Raw genomic sequence first — 25,312 nt, 5'->3', positions numbered from 1 at the left:
CTGTTCTCATCCCTTTCTTCTTACCAACCCAAAACGGAAAATGAAATAGGTAGAACAGTCGCCCGTCTAGAGGCGCCTTGGCTCACGAAAAAGCCAGGAAGCCACGGCGACGCAAAACACAAGACACACAAAAGTTTTGCCCTTCACCAAATGCAGCGAGAGACTTTGAGAGATCCGTGTGTCTTTTTTGTTTTTGTTGGGTCGAGGTTTTTGGGGAAAGATTCTTCTTCTTTGCTGTTGCTTGCTGCATGGAAGAGGTAAAGAAGAACTTGTGGCAGGCATCTTGTAGTGTGGTTGTTTTTCCCCAATCGATTTACAACACTGTAGCAACAGGAGCTTTGTGGTGCTGTTGTGGAGGTGCCTCCGCTTGCTCTGTACTACGAACGGTTGTTTCAGCGTATTGCATACCTTTCAGGAGACGCAACCCTACCTTTCGATCGAGTAGGACGATCGCTATCACTGTGTGGGGGGCGCAGTGTCCAATCGTCCTTTGCGTGTGTACGTTTAGGGAGTACGGGTGACCTAACGGTGGTGGTATTCAGAATCATCGATCACGATTTTAAGTGTTACTGTGAATATTGTGTGTAAATAGGTTTATGATTGCGCGACTGCTGCATGTGTATAAGTGCGTGTCTAGTGTGTTTGTTCTCGATTGTGACCAGTGTGATCAGCGATTCCGCCTAGCGGAGCAAGCAAGCTGTAAGGAAAAGCCGTAAATAAAAAAGAAAAGAAAATGGACGACAAAAGACGCAAACAGTGAGAGTCCCAAAAAAAACCCGAAGCAAAGAAAAGAAAAACCAAGGTAAACACTAATGCACAACACTGCAGTAGTTGGAGCTGGGAAGACGGGGAAGATCTGTTTCCCGTTTTCGGTCCAGTTCGTCAATCAACTTCCTCATCAATCAAATCACACCCGTGAAGCGCTTTCGGAAGCACTTGTTGTCTCGCTAGGCTTTTAAGAGGGCGGCCATTTTTTTTCTGTTGATGTTTCGGTTGTTGTGTTGAGATGTACCATTTGAAGTTTAGGATCATTTGGTAGACTCTTGCTAGGTAGACTCGTATCGGGAAACAGACCCGCTAGCACTGCCAGCAAACCGCTCTTGAGGTTTTCGGCCGACTTCATGTGTTTGCTTTCCACACCACGCCTCGGATTCTTACGCCTCGGATGCGGGCAGAGTCCGCTTCGGGCACACATCCAATGCCGGTCAATCAATCAACGTTTAGCTTTGTGTGGATTAGTCAGCCACAGCAAGAATCTCGTGTCGGATCGGCCGGTCTCACCTTGAATTGGTACCGTTCCTACCGAAGACACTGGTCGATTTTTCACGGCCGATTCAAACACTTTGCAACACTTCAATCAGGAGTTGTTTTGGGTTTTTTGTTTTTTTTTGTTGTGGAGCTAAAATTGAATGATTTTTGCACAGCTTTCAGCCAGGTTCTACATCCGTTCTTCGCTGATGTCGAAGCTTTTGAGGTTTTGCTGGATATACAATTCAGTTCCAGTGCCGGTACCGATCATTCGTTAACGCCTTTTCAGAAGCTTATCAGCTCCGTTACGGAGCATAAAAAGGGATGAGCAATCTACCCTTGGAGGGGAGGGTAAAGTTGCGTTCAAAACCTAATTAGCATTGATTCTCATCTCGCATCGTAGGTGTTTGTTGTTTGAAGCCCACAGCAACACTGTGCCTGCCTTGCTGGACGTACACGTAAGCCTGGCAGGCCGTGCTTTGTGTGCTTTTGCTTTGATTTTTGGGTTTTGTTTCCTTAACTCGTACGCCTACAACCACTTGTCTGTTGGAGCAGGATTAAGTGAGCTCAATAACCTTCAAAGCTTTACATCCAGCCGAGGCGAGAATCGATCGTCTTGTCCGTTAGGAACAGTCAGGAATAAGGTGAGAGCACAGCCAACTCATGGGCTGCTCTTGGTGCATTAAATGGCAAACGACTCGATAGTAGACTGAGGATGCTACCGATGTAACTTGGCATCGCTCAACGATGAATGGCATGCATAAGCGAGAAGTTGTAACATAAATTTCCAATAGTTTGAAGATTTTTTCTATTGATTTTTTTGAAAATTTTTCCAGCAATTACCTACGTATAGCTTGGTCCAATCGTCTGGTACCGGGAGCACAAATTTTGCCTTCCACTATACACTATGTATAGCTAACGCAGTGAAAGAATGTGCAGGTGTGAGTGAAATTTAAAGTGTGTGCGCGTGCGTGTGTAGGTGCATGCGTGTGATTATGATATGGCCATCGGCAGCAGCCGTTGCGTAGGGTTTCGGAGGTGTTGTTTTTTGGAAAGTGTATCTCACCAGCATCAATCAACCGACCGCCGACTCTATCAAACGGGACGACTTCCTTTCATCCTTCACCGAAGCCTACGCGGCAGCAACACTTTCCATAGGTTCCTTTGCTCAACTTCACACAGTAACACACATTTGCATTCAGTAGATATTTTATTTTGAAGCAATTTAACTTCATGAAGCTGGTGCGCTTCAGGACGATGAAGTAGCGTCACTGGCCAACACTCGTTTTTGGGTAAAATCCTGTTGTTAAATCCTTAGATCTCCTCTCTCTTTCTCTCTCTCTTTCTTTCTTTTGGGAGGTTTTTGGAAAAACGGAAGCCGAAAATAAAGCATTCCCATCGCGCGTACACACCCGCTATAAATATATGTTGCACAGGGCGCCCATCGCGGCACGCCTACAACCGTCGCGATAAAGGTGCCCATTTTCGGTGGGCCCTCATAAAAATGCTCGAAACAGGCGAGACCTGTGTAAATCATGCCCGAACGCCTCCGGCATTTACGGGACACAGCCCGCATCGCTCGGCACGGATACTTTAATGAACCTCCCCAGCCTGAAAAGCTAGCGGATAGGATGTTAAGGCAAGGGAGGCGAGAAGTGTATGCGTGGCAACAAATCACCCACAACAACGACAACAGGCGAGCGAAGCGTTTAAGTTCCCTCAACCCTGCTGCCTGCTGCCCTTAGTCTCACGCGTTTGGAGTTCTTTTTTGAGAAATTACAACCTGTGGCATTGTCCCTTGGGGCTGTGCGAGAGAACCGAATTTGAAACTTTTTTGTGTGCGTGTGTGTGTGTGTGTGTCCTTGTTCGGTAGATCCCGTAAGAAGATGCCTAGGTGGATGTGGAGTACAGGAGAAGAACGTGCCACTGTGTTTTGTTGCCGTTGTTTCCATCACAACAGTGTTGCAACATAATAGTACATTTGATCAATTTGTTGCGTGCATGTGCGTTTATGTCATCGCCAACAACTCTGACAGCAAGACCTTCCCACGGGTACCTTCCCACGATCCACCCTCCAGCATACCATTGGATGGTTTAGAAGCATAGAAACAACGGCTCAATCATGCAGCTCTGCTCGCAAATAATCACGCGCACGATGGTTACGACACACGCGCCAACACGCTGACCGCGGTTGGAATGTGCCAAGCTGTCGAAGATGGGCGCTTGATTTGCACGCGAATCTGTCACCGACTCCTGTCCGGGCGATGGCGGGCGGATGGGGTACATTTGTCAATTACCGTCGCCGTCGCATACGCACACTGACGGCCAGGACGTGATCGATGGGCGCCAGCCCACATTAATGGATGCATTCTTCCGGCAGATGAGCGCGCTGTGCGGAATGCAATCAAACGCACACTTCACTAGAGCGCTAGGGGGCTAGGGTTTCGGGGAAAGTTATTTAATAGGCGATTGGGTAGAGGTATTAGCTAGCTAAATCACTTAAAGTTCCTACTCCAGCACAGCCCATTGTGAAGATGTGCGACATCACCTAATATATATCCTTCCGCAAAGAGGGAATGCACAACACGGCACTGCAAAAACTGCCAAAAGGGGCAGTCACAAAGAAAAAATTCTAAACCATTGTTTGGTTGCAGGACCAAACTGTCTACCTGGTAGAAGTTTTCACCTAACTGTAAAGCGCAGTAACGGTTAAACAATTTAGGATCGATTCCATCCCATTTTAGCTTGGGTGAGGAACCTGCTGGTGCTACTTTTAATGGGATTATGCCGCGATTATCGAGGATTTACGGTGTGAACGATTTTTGAGCAAGGTTTGATTTGGGATCGGTGTTTTATATCCATTGCCCCGGCTTCCAAAAGGTTAGCCGGTTATGGGTGGAGCTAGCAAAGAACGGGCAATGAACAAAAAAAAAAAAAAGTCGCTAGTCCCGGAACCCTTGCCCTGGATTTGACCACCCGAAAAAGTTTGCTCGCGCTGTTCGCTATTCCATCTTTGGTTGGTTTGTTTGTCTATTCTGAGCCACTCATCCAAATTGATGCGATCCATTTCCGGACTTTCCGGACGCCTGTTTTGACAGGACGCTTCCTCCCTCTGTCTCGCTCCTCGCTCGCCATTGTAAAACCGTGGGGTTGCACAATAAGCATCGGCAAAAGGACGGCAGTGGAAGCGAGGAGAGAGGAAGAAGAAAAAACGAGCAACCAGCAAAGGGTTATGCTAGATTAAGCGCCATTCCCTTTCGCACGACCTGTTCGACTGTATTTGCGAGGATTAGCCCGATTCCGTAACCGGAAACCCGGACCCGGTGGCTGTTCAACAATTCGCTCCCCTCCCCTCCCTCCACCCTCCCTTCCCCAATGCATCGCGTTCCGCGCACAGGGTTCTGCCGTCACAGTTCGCGGATGGATCGCAATTTTCGAGACCTGTCAAAGTGGACATGGGCTTACGAGGGATCACCTGTTTCGGCACATTACCCGCGACTGGTACGTCCGACGGACAAACGGTGGGAAAACCGGGGAAAAGGGGGCTTGAATTTATGCCCGAACAGGTGTTGTGAAAGTATGTATGCACATGTGTGTGTGTGTGTAGGTGCCATTTGCCGACGAGAAGAAGCTGGAAATTTTTCATTCATCGCCCCGTACTTTGCTGGAGGGTGTTGCCCTCGGCTGTTTGTTGGAATCGGTTCAAGATGGTTCGAGATTTGCAGTTGCACCACACACAACGCACCACGTAAACACACCAACACCCCCACACGCACAATTCATTACAAAATATTTTCATTTCCAGTTCTGCGGCTATTTTTGTGCGGTCGCCAGTGTTTATGCCCTTCTTCTCAGCAGCATCGCCAACGAAAAGGAAACTAAATTTATCCATCACGATTTGCTTTCGATTCGTTTCGTTTCTACTGCTGCTCGCAATAGGTTTTCCATTTGTTGCTCGCTCGGTTACGAACGAACCGGTGAGGGAAGGAACATGGTGAACTTGGGGAAGTTTAGTGAAATGTGTTTTTGTTTGAATAAAATCAAATTAAGCTACGTACCGTGCGGGTCTGCCGTCGGGTGAAGCAGGTGTGGATGGAAATTCCCAACCCCAAAAGCCGTCGACAGATGTCGAACGAAACCATGGACCAATGTTGGGCCGGTGCACTGCGTGGGTAATGGGTTTTTCATTTAATTTCATTTTGCACTTTTCCCTACCAATGCGACCGACCGCGTACCGCCTGCCGCAAGTGCCCGGAAATGATGTGAAATGCGATCGAAAATGCATCACGACATTTATCCGGTGTTTGTGTGTCTGTGTGCCAGGGCGAGTGCGTTCCTGCCGACGGGTAGAATAGCGGTGTGTCGTTTGACGCCTCCAGGGAGCACTCAAACAAAATTAACTGACATTTCGATGCCCGGCCTCCGGGCCGAGTTAGCCGGCCCCACTTCAAAGTGCGTCACCAGAGGTATGAAAACTTTGTAATCAACTGATGGGCCTTCGTTGATAATTATTGTAACATAAAAATGGACATCACTGCCAAGGTTAGAACTGGTTCGGCTATTGCGCTTGGGTGAGCGGGGCAGTGGAGCCGGGTAAAAGCGAAAAGGGGAGTTTTTCTCACCATCACGCCCTTTAGCACCTGTGGAGCCAATTTGGAGAATGGAATATTTAATATTTATTGACGCGCGGTAAACCTTGAGCCTCGGGATCGGAATACGCAACCTAGGAAAGATTGTTCGGTGCTACGCACCCACCCGGATGTTGCGTGTCGCGTTGGGGTTTTATCAGTGAATCTCTTGCTTGTTGCTCGCTTGTTGGAGAGAACATGCAAAACGTTGTGCATGCTTTGAAAGTTAAAATTTAAGAACTCGCGCATAAAGTTGAAATGCATTAACACGCTAGAGTTTATACTGATGTATCCAAGGCTCAGTGCAAACGCTCTGTATAGCAAAACGCAATCGCAAATGGTTGCTTCTGGAGGGGAATCTGTAGTCTGGACAAAGCACAGACTCACCTGGGACTTGTTGATTCTTCAAAATTCTAGACGAAGCGAAGGACCTGAGTTTTTGTCCCACCATCTCCACCCGTGTGAAGAGTTTCCATTTTTCCGGTTTTCTCTCTCTCTCTCTCTCTCTCTCTCTCTCTGTTGCGAATTGATTTGAAGCTGGCAAACTGGTGTCCGAGCGTTTCGAGCCTTCAATTTCGGTGTTGATCGGATTATCTTCCCCAATTTTCGGCAGGATGCTCACACGGCCGAAGGTAATGAGCTTAACAGAAAGCAATCCATCACATCCACATCCAGCCAAACCGTCGTGCAGCATGAGCGCGGTGAGTGGTGGGGGCTGGTGACTGGCGCCGGCAGGAGTGGAGACTTCCGATACAATCCAGAGCCTGGAACACTCCCGACTGCTGCTGGATCGATGAACCCGCTGCACTGGGTAGGGGGAAGGGGACGGGATATGGGTACGAAAGGCCACAAATAGTTGTTGACGTGACACTTGTGAATGCTTAATCGGAACGATCGGCAGGATTCCTTTCCGTCCTACCAAACTACCGACCGGCAACGAATATTTCAGCGTACTTCAGTCCTGTGTCAGCGTCAGTGCGACGCTCTGTGCCAACCCCAAATGTCATTGGGGGAGGAGGAGGAGGGATGCTCTTTTTGAACGATGGTATTGAGAGCTTCCACCCGAGGGCCCAGGCTCAAAAGGCTAGTGAGACAAAGTGAACACCTCCAAGCACTGTGTTGATTTGTGCGTGTGCATGGGCCTCGAAAACCGTTTCGAGATGATGGATGAACGGTGGCTTCGACGCTTACCGGGTTGCTAGAGGATCGAGCCGAAGGAATGCCATTCCGGGCCGCTGTTTGCTGCATTCTTCCACGTTCACCCTGTCCCTACCCTAACCCACCATACCAGGACCTTCCTTTGACCTCTCTCTCTCTCTCTCTCTGTCTCTCGATAGAAAGCAGGGTGGAAGCTAACCCCCTCGAGGTTTTGTACGAGCCGTGGAGCTAGGAGTGGTATGGTGCCACGCTACCATGGCCATGGCCACGGAGCGCCTGCGGAATCAATTTCAATTAAATTCCATTCTGACAGGAGAATTTCGTCCTACCGTTTTGCCCTTCGGTTCCCTCGTACTGTCTCTCGTTCGCTCCGGGGTTTCGTGACACGTTTTGCACGCGTGCTCGCACGTATAGGACAGGAAGTTTGGAGCCGGAACAACCACACTCGCAACACACGCACACACTTATGCGTACGTACACGAGCTTCTCTGTACATCCGTATCCTTTAGCTCATCTCCGTTTCGATGCCGTGCAAGCCGTCACCATTATGATGACTGAGCTCCAACACCACCCCGAACACACGCATACATACACACACACTCTTCTCCTTCAGGCAGCTGCTTCCTGGATCCCTGGTGCACTGGCAAATGGATGGCAAACAAGCCGCGCATGTGGGTGCGCAACGATTGTTTGATAGGCAAATATATGTTGTGGCAACCGGCAAGGCAAGCCCTCCAGTGTCTGCGTGTGTGTGTGTTGCGTTCGCACGCGTGGCAAAGGACCACTGTAGCGATGGGAGGATGTGCGAATCCTCAGACACAGCACCAAGCCGCCCTCCCTTTCACCGGTTGTGTGAAATCAAATCAACCTCCCAGCATCCGTCGAGCCGTAGCGCCACGTTTATTAACGCAAAACAGCAAACCGGGTTCATTGGATGGTTTGTGTGTTTTGTTTGTTTTTGTGTGTTTTGTTTGTTTTGGTGCGGATAGGGCAATGCGGGACCCTGTACGCCTGCTCACAAACGTCATGTGCGATGTGCTGATGCATCGGCAAACGGTTTGATTTATTGCCTTCTGGTACCCACCGCTCATTGATGCACCAATTTTGATCGAAGGAACATCGTGCCGGACCGTCATTTTCGTCCAGGCGGGTGCGTGTGGGTGTCATTAATCCTGTCCCCAAAAGGTGATCGCAAGGAATTTCTAATCAGTGTCATTTTGAAAAGAAAATTGGAACGTACCGCACCTTCTTTATGAAGGCTTTTTTAATACAGAAATCATCATTCAATTAAACTAACCACATTTACCATCAAAATACTGTCTATCTTCCTAGTCAATCAGTTGAAAATTGGAGGAGCTAGAAGAGATCGAAAGTTCAAAGAACTAATTCTTTTTTGGCTTGATAAACTGGAGCGCCTAAGCTGCAGAATTGCTACGGGTCGTCAAGTAACCCTGAAAAAAGTCAAGCCCATTTGTTTGTAGAGTCCAAATGAAGCTAAAAATCCATGGCTGGTATCCTTATGTGACTTGTTTTCCAAAAATGCTTAATATTACTTTGACTGCGCAGGACATCGGACTTCTTACTGTCCAAAGGGTTACTCCGGGCTCTGCTGCATCTGTTTCTTCGCACGCCAGATTGATCCAGATTGATGTGCCAAGCAAGAAGAGTTCATGCTTCCCTGCACAGGAGTACAATGTTGAGTCCGATAATTGCTTGACATATCACGCCACATACAAATCGTTTGCGAATTCTCCATGAGAGAAGCTTTTGCCAATGGCATATTTTTATCGTTATTTCTTCCACCCTTTTTATCCACTCTTTGTGACACAAAGAATCACTATTAGCTCCTATGCTTCTATAAGTTTCCGGTTCGGAACACAGTAACGAGTGTAAAAATTCACAACAATGATGCATCGTGATGGCCAACAATGGTTACGATCGTTCAAGCCTTTCGACACCTTTATTCCTTAGCTGGTGGGGGAAAAAAAACGTCCAAAATTCGGCACTTTTTCTGGGATCATGATGGTAATATCCCGTTCAGTGCGTGACCCATCCGCCCGTTTGCGGATGCTTGGTGTAAATGGGGCGATAAGTTTCCTTATCGATTCTGGCCAGGGTTGGGCGTTAAAATGAAACCAATTTTGCTCCTGTTACGATTTTTTTTTCCGGGCGTGGAAAAAAGGGCTGCAGGGAAGGCGAGTGGGAGGGTGAGTGGACGGAAATTTAACAAATATTGTTATTATCAAGTCGGGTCGAGCCGTCGAGCTAGTAGTAACGGGGCTGGGTTTTTAGTGGTCGTTTTGGTGGTTGGGACATGCAAATAGCGCCCGTTTGTTGCATACCACACAGGCGTGACGGCTCTAGACAGTCTCTCCCACTCTCTGCAAAAAAAAAGAGGAACCCAAAAACCCAGCGGGAGTGGTTTATTACGAATTGAGAAATTCAATTACAGCCTACCAGGGTGTTGGGGAATTTTATTTACTGATGTGTCCATGTTTGCTGGGCTGTTTCTTTTTCGTTGCATTTTTTTCCAGCAAACCCCCGTTTTACCCCGGTTAGTTTCGTTGGGTTGGGACATATTTGGACTACCTCTTTTGGCAAGAATTTAATTTACGATATTGGTAGCAGTCAATCCTGGGCGAAGCTAATTGATTGGTGTGGATGATTTGAAGACTGTCATAAAAAAAAAAACAGGAATCTAGAACCCTAGCACGAGTGAATGCGTGACGTAAATTCGATTTCACACTAACCGAATCAATGCTTTACGAGCTGTTAGGTGCGCTCGTACGTTGCGTAGTGCTTGCTTTCGGTCCCATGTTAACAAGCGAACTTCGCACATCGGACGCCCTTCACGCAACAGGTCGGTGAGAGAAACAATGATTTAAGATTGCTGGTGTGTGCGATTTTTTAGAACCCCCGCTTCATAGTTTTGTTTTGTTTGGAGTGTGCTTTTAAACAAGCCTAATAGGTGTTCAGCATCGAAGATGTATGTTTCGCGTGCACTAGGGGGAAAAAAAAGAAACAGCGAGAGGCTTGTTTCATTAGCATACACGATCGATCTCGCATCGTGTTGTGCGTGAGGTGGCGAGCTAACTACCTTCTGAGGGGAGGGAGACGAAACTTCGCAACGCAAATCTAATTAAATTAACCTCCCACCGTTGCTTTACGGACACCAAGAGTTGCGCTAGATTCACACCGAAAAGGGCAGGGAAGTGATAGGGGGCGGAAGGGCAGCAATTAGTATAGAACATTCTACACTAATCCGGGAGCATCTGACGCATGTGCAAAATGCGCTAGGTGATAAGAGATAAGAAACGCCGAAAACACGAATTTAGGTTCAGGAAACATTTCCAGCGTTCATTGGGTCGAAAAATGTTTTACTTAAATGTCATCAGCGTGTATTACAATCCTTCTTTAAAACATCTGAAAACGTGATGAATTCATTTTTTCTTCGTGACAAAGACTTATGTCCTACTATCGCATCCACAAACTTTATTGGTGGTTGTAATTATGATTGTTACACAGACATTACACAGACAGACAGAGCTTCAAACAAACCTAACCTAACCTCAAAAGGCATGATTCGTCATTACGGCTTAGATAGAGGTAGAAAGATAGGGAAAAATTTCTTAAAAAGGGGCTTAAAGATAGGGGCGATCCAGTAGTATAGGCGACAGTAGCGCCGGTCTTGAAACGGCAGGTTCAAATCCCATCCGGACCGTCCCTCCGTAGTGAGGACTGACTATCTAACAATGTGGTATCGGAGAGTCTAGTAGGCCATTCGATGGCCGGCGGCGCAACCTTAGAGGTCGTCAAGCCAAGAAGAAGAAGAAGTAGAAGAAGATCTCTAAATCTTCCAACAGCATTAAAAATGATGTTGTGCCTCTCCGAAGAAACGAAGAAAAACCTTTGGATCGTTGAATCAGTTGAGCCATTTCTTCTTTTTCTTTCTCCTCTTTTTCTTGGATAAAGTGTTGTTTCAAATATGAATTTCAGTGTCAATGGTCAAGTAAAGCTTCAAGCACTCAGCGCTGTCTAACGGACAGCCCATTTGACAACCATAATGAAGAATTATCCATTTTGAGAGCTTTTTTGTCAATCTTTGGAGAACTATGCTACAAGAGAACCGGATCCTTTTAACATGATGAGCTGCATTACTCTTTTAATAATGTGTTGAATAAATTTTCAAATTATTCTCATTGGGAATGACAATAACAGCATTGCAAAATCAAAAAGATATCTAAGGCGTAAACCTCTTCATACAAAAAAACACAAAAATTTGATAAAAACACCGAGCTTCCGCCGTGTTCTGTGCTCCTTACCGTACGCTCAAACCCACCGCCACTGAAAACGGAGCGATTGATTGATATCAAATTTATTCCTACACGCTCGTCACGGGATTTTGGATTTTGAAATAAATTATGAATTAACTGCCGCTAATCAATCACGGTACCGACGAAGGCCACCGGTGAGCAAAATGAACCAAACACCCCCTAACCTGCGGTATCGGGCTGTCCCTCCCACTCTCAACCTCAGCTTCAACGCTTGCAAACACAAGCGAGAAAAAAAGAAAATCTCGCCCAACGACGAAGACACGAATAAAATCCTCATTTCGGTGACAATTCACCGTGCGCTTGTTAAAGCGCAAAGGCGATATAAGAAATGAAATACGCGGGAAACACGAACTGGAGAGCAAACTGGATACCGGTGGGCCAGAGGGAAAAATGGTGGCCAAAATCAGTAGCAGTGAAAAATGCCAGCAATGAATTGCCAATGTCAATGCTTTCGTTTTCGTACCCAATTCCGCACGGTACGCACCACCATCGCGCAATGGATTTTGTGACTTTTCTGTCTGTTTCCTGGCTGGATCCTGGTACCGGTGATGATATCTGGTTTTGTTTCGCTTCCCTTTTTAATGCCAGCTTTTTTGTTTTTTTTTTTTGTAAAGTGATAGGGTGAGGGGGGAAGGGGGGGGGGTTTACTGGGTAGTAGGGAAGGTAGAGATTTGGCGAGCACTGGCAGGGAATTGCTTGCGAAACGTTGTATGTTTTGTCTGTATCCCTTAACGAGCGATCGTTTCCATTTACGGCAAATGTGGAAACGTCGGGAAAGATTCAGCAAGGAATCGATTTCTGTGACGTGTGAGAGCGTTTTTTTCTTTGTTATGCCATTGATATCCATTTTTAAAGCAACGTGAATGAAAATGGGTTTGATTGTGATGAGATGCAGTGCGTAGCATGCATTAAAAGATATAAAATTCATCCCAGGAAATAATAAGTGAATTTATTATGAATTTTTTAAGCAACGACAATGGAGGTCACCTCTCTCATCTCATTCCCTCCTGTGTTCTATATTCTTCTCGTGATCGATCAACGAAACGCGATCGTTGATTAGGAAGCAATGATGTTAGAATTTACCTCTCATTCCACAATTTCAGACCTTCGTAGATTTAAGTAAACTTTCTTGTGATATCTCTTCTCTCTCTTAATTCAATTTGTCGCAAATTCTTAGCACTTTCCCCACACTCTTCTCGATATAACTCTCAGATAAACCTCGAATGCCGCCAACATATTCCACCACCAGGTTTTGTAGCAGGGCCCGTTCTCATCCACGGCCAAACTTCACACGCTGTTGTCACTCTTACCCCTGTTTTCCTTCCCTCCCTCATCTCACCTGCCTCGTCACACCTCGTTCGCAAGAATCTCAATCAAACGTGACCAAAAAGAGCCTTCTTCGAAAGGATTTGACTTCCTACTTATCTTTTTCCCATTGCGCTCGTCGTGTCACTCTCAGTTCCCACCACACATACACATCCCATGGGTAGACATTTTATCACTCACACCCATACACACACACACAGTCTTCTTAACACGCTAGATTGAGCTGATTGATAAATATTGTAACCTTTCCAGCCCTCGCTTACACCAACCAACGACCGGGGCAAAAGTTTAGCGAGCGAAAGCTTTTAAGATGATTGATTCGATTCGGCGGCTAGTGGAGGGAAAATTATCGTGCATGTGTTGAGCTTGTGACGCCTGTTACACAGAAAGAGAAGGAAATCGGTACTTTTTTTTGGTGGGCGGCATACACACACACACACACGCCCATTTGGAAGGAAAACGATGATTTGGTTTCGCTTCTTTCTTTTTCTGTTGAACTCGTCGAACTCGTTGGGTAAGAAAGGCAGTGTGCCAAAATCCAACCAGCTTCCCTACCCTTTCGTTCAATCTGCTCAAATATGTGAATGCGTTTGGGGGTGAATTTTATTCTCACACTTCCCCCTGCCTCCCTCCCCCCCCCCCCCCCCCCCCTCACCAGGTAAAGGATTCTCGATCCTTCACATCACGTGTTGGGAATATTATTTTAAGCAAAAGAACGGCCAGGGTTGGTAGGAAAGGCGAGATTTTCCACCCGGTACGAGAAGGCTGTTCAATGGGGGGGTGGTTTTATTCTGGTAAATTTTATGTTTTCTTTTTCGGGTGAAGGCAGGCTGTAAACAAATAGACACAGTCAAACTGGTGCACCAATGTTAGGGGTTTGGAAATAAAATGCCAAGTTAGCAAAACTTTGGACAACAGGCAACCATTTACGGTGGAAAATGAATTTCTGTGAAGGTGAGTGGTAGCGAGAGACTTGGCCCAAGATGCTAACCGTTGGTGTCTATAAAATATTTAAATTTATTACCGCTACTATAATGCCCACGTGGCTTTACCAGGGCAGAAAGGGAAATTATAGGACTTCTTTTTTTTTTTTTTGGCGTAGGCAACTTACCAACGTTTTCACGCAAGTTAACCTAATTTGTGTTTGCTTGCTGTTTATTATACCGCAGGCGGGGGCAGTTTTTTTCGTATTATTACCAGCTAGAAACGAAATTTTGTCGCACTAAGCATGGAAGGGAATGAGAGAGCGTAATAATGTCTTTCCCGGTGTTTTCGAAGCTGATCTCATCGACGGATTGCCTCGCTCGTGCGCTGGTTGGAATATATTGATCTTGCGTAGATTGAGGCTTTTTTTTGCGATGGCAAAGGGCAAAATGTACGCGCACCCATACACACCGCTAGCCGCTCATTAACGCAAGCAATTAAGCTTGCCAACCGGTACGGGTGGGTTAAGTGGGTGGAAATAAGACAAAACAAAAACATTGTTACAAGGGTAAGGAGGTTATGTTGTTATTGTGCTGAGCTGCGGACCAGATGATGAATGTTTGTTCGAGCGAGCGCTGAACAACCGTCTCGACGGCGCTCTTTAGTAGCACACACGAACGAACGCACGCACGGTCACCATTAGTCGTTGGGCGCTGGGTATGACCTTGCATTGCGCATCGCCGTCAGCTGCACGCGAGTGCATTTGCAAACATATTCCCACCACACTGCTGCTGCTGCGGCTGGGATACAAAAATCTGAGAAATGGACCGAACCCCGTCCACTGTGAGCGATTGTGTGGAAAACGGTCGGTCGGTGGAAAACGTATTTGTTAGCGTTGTTGGGCCGCTACCGCTTAGATATTGATTGTTTTTTTGAGAAAAATAGAGAAAGAGCTAGTAAGGTGGGAAACGAGGTGAATGTTTGTGAAGAAAGTTCTGCGAATCAAACCTCCCAACAATCGGCAATACATATTAACTGCTCATTAGCTCGTTGTAAAGGTTTCGTTACTTCCCGTTGATTGGTTTTATCAGTTTGCTCTGCAAATATCGAACAAGCATGGGAATTTGACGGAATTGAGCGTGATTTTAACGTGTCAAAACAGTAAAAAATGGCGCCCTACGAAAACGGAGATAGCTGCAACGTAACTGAAGCTGTAACGAGTTTTCAGCAACATCTTCTCACTTTTAGAGTAAAATAAAAATTGGTGATGGAAAACAGAGTCCGATTTGGTAACCTTTTGCGACATCCACATTGACACATTTATACAACTAGAGATAAAAACACAACAGCATGGTGTGATAATAATAGAAATGATATGACAGAATATAAATTCAAATGGATTAACATCAGCACAACGAAATAAATACTATAAATCAAACAAGGAGAAGCTAGTTATTACATAAATTACAAAATTCATTACAAGACTCTTAGAACATATAATAATTATAATATTGTCAGTAAATAATGCATTGTTTTATGAAAAATAAATGGTGAGACATATATTTGACAAGACATGGTCATAATTAAGCCATACTTACCTTTCCTGCTTGAGACAAAGTCATCTGTATCAGCCGAATCATGAGCAGCTTTCGACGCAGCATAGATCAGTAGAATTTTTTGGTACATACCTTTATCGGAAGACATTGTTTGCAATTAAATATTGCGCTTTAAGGTTTCGAGACCTTGAAGACGTCAAGGATTCATAGAAAATGTTTGGTATTATTTTCTTGGATGATAGAAAGTCCTGATACAAATATTGTGTCTATTTTAAAGCTAAAGTATTGCTAGAATTGCTGATATTACGCAGTTGTATAGTAAGTCCTCACTATGGGGGAACGGTCCGGATGAAATTTGAACCCTGGTCCTGACGTTTGAAGATCGTCTCGAAAATTTCTTCCGCCTAGAGCCATTTGACAGTTGGTTTTGGCTGACAAGAGGAAGATAATTGCTTCTTTTCGGCATACTGTATGGAGCACATTTGTTGATGTATACCTAAATTAGTAATCGATGTCTAGAAGACTCTATTCAAACTCTCATCCTATTTTCGTTCTGAGAGTTCCTCAAATTGTGTGACTAACTGATAATGCCAAAACTAATCAATCGTCTTGCAAAATTAAAATGCGAAAAATGCATATCTATAGCTTAGTTAGAAAAGGATCTCTCAACTTACCTGTATTCGCTGCTGGATCTTCTTCTTCTACCGGCTTCACAATCTTCACAATCATCGAACTTAATACTATTTAATTCTACACTACACTACACTACACTACACTACACTACACTACACAACACTACACTAATCTACACTAATCTACACTACACTACACTACACTACACTACACTACACTACATTACACTACACTTCACACTACACTACATTACACCACACTACACTACACTACACGACACTACACTAATCTACACTACACTACATTACACTTCACTACACATCACTACTCACATAAACACTAAACGAATATAGAACACTTTTTCACCTTTTTGTACACTACACAACTCTCACGGCACACATTCACAAACTACTCACGTTCAAAAACCACTCACGTTCACTTTCTGCTTGTTCTGCTCTCCAAATTACAGAGTTCTAACCAAAACGCGCGGTACGAGCGACGGTCACCATTCCGGCTACCAGCGGTGGTAGCGTTGTGCGGCGCGTGCCCAACACAGATTGGTGGCGCCGGTGGCTGTGGCCAGCCCAGGCCCGTCCAACCGACACGATAAGCACCGATAAGCAGCAGACGGCGGTGCGCAGACGCAGGCGACGCAAAAAGGTGTACGGACGGTCCGGGCACGCGATGGGCCACGCACGGTGGCGCTACCGTGCCCACGCAATATCGAGCCGGCCACGCTGGCGACAGGCGACACAGCGACAGCCAGCACCAGCAGCACCAACTAATCACAACCCGATCGATGCGTGCGAACCCTTAACACACGCCGGCGTTTGCAGCGGCGTGCTGGTGTGCGTGTGTGCGTAACGTGCCGGGCAGTGTGGAGATCGATGTTTAGTGGTGTTGGAGGTGGGCTCACGCTTCCACAGGACAATGCGTCTCGGTGACAGTTACACGGCGAACGAAAGAGTACGTAACGAATGCATCTGTCTCACCTGAACCCTTGTGTGGACGTTTTGCCGCAAGTAGACGGTACGGCTAGGTGATCCTTTCACGTGCAAATGCGTGTGCACATTTAATTACTAGACAACTAGGAAACGCTTCAATCCACACATTTGTACACACCAGACACACGTACACAGAAACACACATACACTCATATATACATCAACACAGTCAGCTAAACACAGGCTCGCAACGCAACGCAGCGTGCGTCGAGCAGCAGTTTCGGATAAAAACGGGTAAAAATTGTGTCTCCAGCGCCAACCTGGAAGAGACAGAGAGAGAGAGAGAGAAAGTAGGAGTGATAGTAGCACTCTCGCTTTCGCCTTCCCTATTACTCTCGCATCAACGCTCGCACACGTACACCAGTCCGTGCTTGTTCAGCTCTGCACTACAGAGCAGAGTATTCGTCCTCTCTTCCTGCTCTATTTCTCGCCTGTGCCATTTCTTCTGGTCACTATCCCGTGTCCATTACCACTAGCATATAGGGAAGGTGCGAGCAGACGAGAAGGCGGCGCGGAACCAATTCGCACGAATAAAACGTGTGCGTGCGTATCTAAAGCTAAGCTGTGTGTCTATCGTGTTACGCCGTTGTTCGTTCCACGGTTAGGTTAGGTATGTGCGTGTAGTGCGTCGAGTGGGTGTATATGCGTGTGTAGTGTAAATGTGTACCCAGTGGTAAAGCGATCGAAGGCAGTGATCGTGCCCTAATCGCGGATAGCTGTGTTAGGTAAATACAAACTGCTCGAATTGAGCCCAATCGAGCCAGGCAGGACTCGATCGTCGATACCGTCATGTATCGGCACGTGATAGAGATATTCGAGGGCCAGTGCGTGTGCGTCCGTGTGTACGATTCCGGTGCTCAGTAGGAGCGGAACAGTAGTAGATAACGTAATACCCCTCGCCTACCAGCTCGTTGGGTTGTCGTTGGGAGTAACGCAAGCAGCGCGGCAACGAGCCTCGGCGAATGTGCAGCTGGCGGAGGGCGCCGTAGCGATATGGATTTCGTCTCGTCGCCGGGCAACATTACGCAGGAGGACTTCCTCGCGATCGTGGGAGCGAACGGGACGTACGGCGGTGTCGGGGGCGGCGCCGTTGGCCTCACCACCATGTTTAACGATTCACTAGCGGCGGCGGCGGCGGCCGCAGCCGCAGCGGCTGCATCCGGTGGCACCAGCAACGGTGTCGGTCCGGGCGAAAACCTTACCATCGTGCAGGGCGCGTACCCGAGCGGGTACACGCTACCGCACATCATCATCGCATCAATTATCGTGACAATACTTATGATCATCATCGTCGTCGGCAACATGCTCGTCATCATTGCGATCGCGACCGAGAAAACGCTCAAGAACATCCAGAACTGGTTCATCGCGTCGCTGGCGGTCGCCGACTTCTTTCTCGGGCTCGTCATTATGCCGTTCTCGCTTGCGAACGAACTGATGGGGTACTGGATCTTTGGCAACTGGTGGTGCGATGTGCATTCCGCGATGGATGTACTGCTCTGCACCTCGTCCATCATGAACCTGTGCCTGATCTCGCTCGATCGCTACTGGAGCATCACGAAAGCGATCGAGTATCTGAAGTCGCGAACGCCGGCCCGGGCAGCATTCATGATTGCTGCCGTGTGGATCATGTCTGCGCTGGTTTGCATACCACCGCTGCTCGGATGGAAAGCGCAACGGCCGGAAGGTCACGTCGAGCTGCCACAGTGTCAGGTAAGTTGTTGGAAAGGTTTAGGTTTTTCACATACAATGGCGATGCTTCTGATAGTGGCCGTTATTTGGGAGCCTTCTTCAGGTGGAAAATAATTTATTCTTAAAGTCTTGAAACTTTGGAGGTTGCTCTGGGCTCTTTGGAGCGGACATCAGCAAATAAATCATGTTTTGGAAAATCTGGAGTTTCGATATAAAATCGTCCAGACCAACTTTAATTATAATAAAAATGTCTGGACGAAGCTCTACTTTCTTCAAGTTTTGCTATTCAAGTTATGGAAGAGACATAAAAAAAAACTTGCCATGCAGAACTTACAAACAGCCTGCAGCCTCAGTTGCACAGTCTCCCAAACCTTATCCTTTCTGTATCTTACAAGCAAGTTTGTAATTTGTATACATCAAGATGAGGCATACTAGAATATCCAGCCATATCCTCCAAGACTGCTCATCTGCCGCCATTTTGGGAGATCACGCTGAGCCACGTTTAACAGCTTCTAATCTGGCCTCCCGGTGGGTCATCCGCATGCGGCAACAAGCCAATATAGTGATCCCGCCCAGATTAGATGGGAAGAACCTACCCGGCCTGCTCATGAGAGATAATTTTTCCTAACCTACCGAAAAATTGCTACCACCCACGTCTATCCTCATCACTCCTGCTCACCTTCCTCCACACCCGGTTTCGGTTGTAAAAATATTACACCACCCGGCATTTTTCGACTCAGCGTGTGAGTAATCTTTAACACCTCCAAACGACGTACGGCCCGAAAATGTTGTTGATACGTACGAATCCGTCTGTATCCGTCTCGCGCTCTGGAACGGGTTTGGGAACGGTAGAAACTAGAGTTAACGTGGAAATCGAGAATCAACCCCAAGCCAAGCAGTGAAAGACGGGGAACAGGCTGGCGGGCTAAAATTTCGGCGCTGTTCGATGTGGTTCGCCGGGTGTGACTTGAATAGGGCCGAAGCGAAGGTTGATTTCGGTGGTTCGTACTTGTGAAAGCAAATGGAACGATCGAATATTGAATGCTCAGCACACACGCACGCACACGTTCGCGCGCGTGCCCCACAGAAGCACGAGCAAACAAGCAAACACGGAAACCATGTCTGGGAGAGCAAACTTACACGTACGCAACGCCGTGAATATCCTGCTGACGCGTATATCTCACACCTGACTGAAGTCTACTCCGCATCAGCACCCTGCCTTTCAGCCTTCTTGATCTTACAGGGGCGCTAGGTGTCTGCTGAAGTATTCCGTCAAGTTCACTCTATGGTTATTCGGCACCCTTTTGGCTTCAGCCACCCGTTGCCTTACGTTAAAGCCCCCCTCCCCCCCCCCATCCCCCCTTCCCCTCCTTCATCTCACTCAATACATTGTGTTAAACGAATTTTTATTTTTGATGCTTTTCGGTATGGTTTCCCCGGAATTTACCGACACCGGGGTCCCCGGTCGATGCGGAACACTCCATCGGAAAAAGCGTGGGGTAGATGGGTGACGAGGGGCAGCATATTGTGGAAGCTAATATCCGGCGGCATGGTTTGATTGTTGAGAACTCATTCAATGGGAAGGAATCGGCCCCAAAACCCAAGCCTTGCCGTCGGTTGTTTTGTGTGGCGAAAGGTAAATTTATCCTTCGCCTTCGGAAATTCAATACGAACGTCGCGTGCTGAAGCACACGCGTCCTGCCACGAGATTTTGCCAGCTAGGAAAACATACCACCCGTCACACACACACACACATACCAGCCCCGTAGCTCCGTTTGTGGTGCCGTTGTTTGTACGAATCGTGTTGAAAATGATGAGCAAGGCTTGGTTTGTTTTTCCCATTCGTTGCGTTGTCTTTCCGGGAGTTGAAACAATAAAACACATCGAAACACACACACACACACACACACACACACACACACACACACACACACACACACACACACACACACACACACATGCATTCATACATCCAAATTCGGCACAATGTACTAATCTGGTGATATTAGTCCACCCTTCTTCACTCGCAGCGCTTCTTCGACCGCCGAGAAAAACGCAAAAGAGCCAAAAAGTTCGTTTTTCGTTTCCACTTGACGCCCACTAAATCCTGCTGATCCTGCACGCATAGCACGCGTGTGTGCCATGTGGGGGAAGGGGAGAGAAGTTTTGTGTGTGTGTGTGCCCTCGGCATCCTTAAGCCAGCCAGCCCATTCGAAAACTTCCTTCCCCATCGTACATCTTTTCCATATCGCCGCTTTCGAACGCACCCTCACAAAGCAGGGAAAGCGCTATTGAGTCCGTCCATTGTTGTCATCCTCGACTAAGCCTTGCTGATGCCCGGCTTGGCCTCCGGTGAGAAAATCCTCACTTTTCCCAACTACCGTTTGCAATGTGTGTCGGTTTTGTATGTGTGTGTGTGTGTGTGGCGAGATTACACCGGCACAGTCAGCGGAAAATATGGTCGCGGTATTACTTCCGGATTCTTACGACATCCTTAAATAGAAGAAAAAACGAAACAACACACACACACACGCAGAATACCTTTAACTTTCAAGGTCCTTGAAGGTATACGGAGGGTAGATCAACAACAGCAGGTGGTGAACATTCTTTCAGATGATATGTTTCTGCCGAATGCATCCTATTTGCTTCCTATGGTTTGGGTTTTTGAGGTTAGGGATGGGATTTTTACCAAATACCTGGGAACCTTGCAATTGGAACCGAAATCCTTTGCGGGCGAAAGCAATCCCACAATGGACAGGTGTATGTGCGTGTGTGTGTGTGTGTGTGTGTGGGGGGGGGGGGAGGGAGGGAAGAAGGGGAAAAGAAAACAAAAGCAGATAATAATATGTAGATATTGATGGAAAGGATTGTGTAACTTGATCAGCAAAGGAGAAGCTAGTGCAAACGATGACGGCGAGTCGTTTGCTCGTTACCTTTATTTCCTTTACACACAAACATCAACGCACGCAAAAAACACACACACACACACAGAACACAAAGATGGTTGGGACGCTTGGGTAAGGGGAGTGGTGAGTTGCGATATTATTTGCTCACGTCAATTTAATTCAATTTCGACTGTCATATCCAATATTTGCATCCAGCGTTAGCACGTGTAGGTTCGGATCACAAGCACACGCCGACACCAGTAAGCTCAGAACTTCCCAACGGATGTCGTGAAAGCAACAGCAAAAAAAAAAAATCAAGAATGATAACGTACTCCTTTCCCCCCCCGTCGGACTCAGCACTCGTTGGGCAGCAAACAACGGATCGTGTACGTGCGCGCCCGCTGTGGACTTGCAGTTTTGCAGCCTCTCGCAGTGAAAGACCGGGCGTCCGCTTGCAACGGTTTAATGTTTGTCTTCCACTCGTCTGGATAATGTTACGTCCGGCGAGGAAGAAAAACCCCGCTCACACGGACGAGATTTGCAGTTGCGTTTGCTGCAGCAAAGCAGAGAACGAAGCAGAAAAAAAGTCTCAAATCCATTTCCTGTGTGCGGCGTGCTCTGCAAAACAGGGAAGCGACGGCCGAGACACTCCAATCGCTGCGTGGAAAATCGCACCCGTCCCGCTTGTTTTCGCTGCTCTGTTTGGAAAAAAAATGGCAGCGAGTCGAACCCCACAGGGGTACGTGCGCTGCACGGATGGTGACGGAGTTCATAAAAAAGTCACATTTTTAACAGACGCTTGGAAAAGCATTCGATTTTTCTTTCGTTTCTCGCTTTGCTTAGTGCGCTCGAAATTTCTTGCACCGCTCGCGCTAGGATGTATAAACGATGATAACAGAGGGAATGGCGAGTTGTTGTCAGCCGCGTTTGCAAGCCCATCCACCAACCAGCATTACCGGCAAACCATCCTCACCGGAAAGGCGTTTAAGTGGAATGAAGCGAAACAGAAAAGGGGTGAATGAGACAAAGAACGCACACACAGCGAGACGCGCGTGTAGTGAAAACGCATTTGCATTTTCCTTGTTTTGATTTTATTAATGCTGTAAAAGATGAATATTTATGCGATGAGTATTTTTATAGCTGTTGTTGTTGCTGCTTACTGCATCTTTCGCTCCCCTTCCTTATGACTAAGTGACTTCTGAAGGATCGAGGATAAGGCCAGACCAGAGTGCCAGATGAAGAAACAGAAAAGGATTGCGAAGAACACATCCAGGCAAACTTAAGACAAAAGCGTGCGTTTTCTTGTGGAATCTAAAAGAGAGACACACACACCCATAAATTGACGTCCTAACTAACCTAGCTTTTCCAGTAACGAAGCTAACGATAAATGCTCAGAAAACAGTCCACTCCTAGTAAGAATAATGTAGCCAAGGCTGTGAAAACTATTGTTTTTGAGCGATGGAACTGACCGAGTCCAAGAGATATAGAGGGAGTAGGGAGGTTTGTAAGCTTCAAAGTGCACAGATACAAGCACACTGTAAAAAGAAGCCTGTTTGTTGGTTCAGGCTGACCATCGTGTGATGTTTCATGTGCCTGATTTGCTTGTTTTTTGTTCATTTTTCTAACCTCATGCATAAAACGCCTCTTGACAACTTTTGCTTAGTTAAACCTCTGGAGTAAACCAGCTGCTAAATACGTCTTAATAAGCACAAGTTTTGGCTATGCGAAGTGTGTCACTTTTTCGGTCCGATTGAGCTGAAGTTTGAAATCTAAAAATGTATGCAAACTAGATTTTTGTTGTTCCGTAGGAAGTATTTTAACACCCTTCCCTTATCAAGGCTGTCAGTGGGGCCATCTTGTGAATCATAATTGTGCTGCTGAAACACCGGAAAACATCACAGGAATCAACCTTGTGTGGGAGTGTTCGGTATAGTTTTCCCTGCAGGACGTCATCGTACTGGACGTTAGGAAATTGAGGCCCTGTAAGCGAATGCGATGAGCTTAAGCATGCATGAATGGTGGTTTTTGCGAGGTGTGGGAAGGAGAGGGGAGAAGGTTAAAGTACATTACCCTTCCCTATTATATAGGTGGCTGTCAAGGAAAACGAGGGATGCTCCGTCAGCGGCTCGCCGTCACCGAAAGGTTACGACAGGTAATTCTGGGTGCATCTGATGTTATGTATGTGTGTGTGTGTATTTTTGTGTGTGCTGAAGCACCCTCAGTGTCTACTACCGGTGAGACTGAAGCCGAACCAAGGCACAGACATTTGCCACGCCACGTCTCAAACCCGTTCCCCGTAACGGAAGCCGAGGCCGACGACTGGCGCACTTAATATCATCCGGGCAAAAACACTGTCACATTCCGTATTGTCACGCTGGTATGTGTGTGTGTGTGGGTGCTCCCACTCGAGCATGACAATAAGGGCTCGGGTAAACTTTGAAGAAATGAGTATGGATCCTTCGCACGCGTAAATACTCCAAAGCGAGCCAATAAACACCGCTTTTCCAGCGTAAGGTTCCACTTTTTGGTGTCGCCGGTGACAGTTGTGTTGCAGTCGGGGTCGGTGATGGTCGGGAAACGCTCTCGCGCGCGCTATAAGTGATGCCATGGTGCCAGTTGATGCTGGGTCGGTAGACGAAACAATCAAACGTCCGACACCTGGGACACGCCCCATAATGGAGGCGCCTGGTCCGTCGTAAGTGCACCGACAGTAAACAAAAGAACGAACGAGGGATGGGGCGGAAGGTGGCTGATACTTGACGTCACCTGCTTTTGCACTTAATGATGCACACACACACACACAATCCCCAACCCGGGAGTGGCAGTAACCAGTTCGAAGTTCGTAAGCAACTTTAAAGCCACCGTTTTTTGACGTACGGAATGATTTCCGCAAGAGGTGTTTAAGAACTGTACGCCAGGATGTTTGGATAGCATTCAAAATTAAGGTTCTTCTATTTACCTCCCCTTTTTATGCTCCGAATACCTTCAACAGTGCATTAGAAGAAAATGTTTCTAACCACCGGGAAACGTTTTGCCTTTAAGCGATCCTAAAACATCGTTATACCGCATCATTCTCTCGATGTTTTGCATCCCGTAGGATCTTTTCTCGCCAGCTCACTCTTATCCTTTAGCTCCTGAGCTTATCGTACGAGTGTAAAATCAATAAATTCTCAATTTCGTACCTCCTCGGGCTTTCGGTAGTCCCTTCATCGGACCTCCCTCTGATCCCGAACCGGTATCGGTAAGTATCGTCGGTTGGTTGTGCTACTACCATTCGTGGTCCGCGGTTATCCTACCATCATCGTTACCTCCCTCCCACCCACTCAATACTTTCCCTGTCATCATCATCACTCAGCAAAACATCAAACAGAGCCCAAGGGCTAAAAGTGAACCAAAGGAAAAACTAGCAGCAGCAACAACAAAAAAAGGCGAACATTGAAGAGGCCAACTTCCATGCCGGTTCCGGCACGGCACGAATTCGATCGATTCGTGGGCAACAAAAATTCCGTCATCAGCCAAACGATGCGGGGCGAATACGTAATAGGTCCGTTAAAAGACGGCCGCACCAGACCAAGGAACGGTTTGCACGGCTTCCGATCCGATCAACATCAGTCGTCCGGAAGTCTTACCGAAGCTAAATCCTTGGGATAGTATCGGCCCGCCGAACTTTTTTATTTTTTTTGCTTGCAGCCTACGTATGCGTCTGGAATGTGGGAACCTTACCGGGATCCTTGGAGCTATCGATACCGATCGCCACTTCGATTCGCTCACAGTTTGCGCTTTGCTTGCGAAGGGTAAAGGATGCGTCCACACGTTATCCCTCAATTCACCTTCCCCCTTCCCTTTTCCTCTCCCAATCGATCGTATTGGCAACTTTGCGTGCAGGGGACCAACCAGTACAGATAAAAATGGCGCCATTCGGCAAAA

At 47.0% G+C, this 25,312-nt stretch overlaps 3 protein-coding genes across 3 annotated transcripts in view; all 3 read left to right on the top strand.

Annotated features, from left to right (window-relative positions):
- LOC126558163 (uncharacterized) overlaps nucleotides 1–25,312 on the top strand; it is a 481,612-nt gene that overhangs the window by 139,268 nt on the left and 317,032 nt on the right. The gene's annotated exons all lie outside the window — the stretch shown is intronic.
- LOC126561177 (uncharacterized) overlaps nucleotides 1–25,312 on the top strand; it is a 408,397-nt gene that overhangs the window by 211,969 nt on the left and 171,116 nt on the right. The gene's annotated exons all lie outside the window — the stretch shown is intronic.
- LOC126556385 (alpha-2Da adrenergic receptor) overlaps nucleotides 17,760–25,312 on the top strand; it is a 104,736-nt gene continuing 97,183 nt past the window's right edge. The window contains exon 1 of the mRNA XM_050211654.1: nucleotides 17,760–18,521. Coding sequence (XP_050067611.1) covers nucleotides 17,805–18,521 — 717 coding nt within the window. The 5' untranslated portion in view covers nucleotides 17,760–17,804. The remainder of the gene's footprint in view (nucleotides 18,522–25,312) is intronic.

Source organism: Anopheles maculipalpis, chromosome X, assembly GCF_943734695.1.
Source record: "Anopheles maculipalpis chromosome X, idAnoMacuDA_375_x, whole genome shotgun sequence".
NCBI lineage: Eukaryota > Metazoa > Arthropoda > Insecta > Diptera > Culicidae > Anopheles > Anopheles maculipalpis.
Note: the sequence above shows the minus strand (reverse complement) of the source record. Positions and strands in the feature narration are given on the sequence as shown.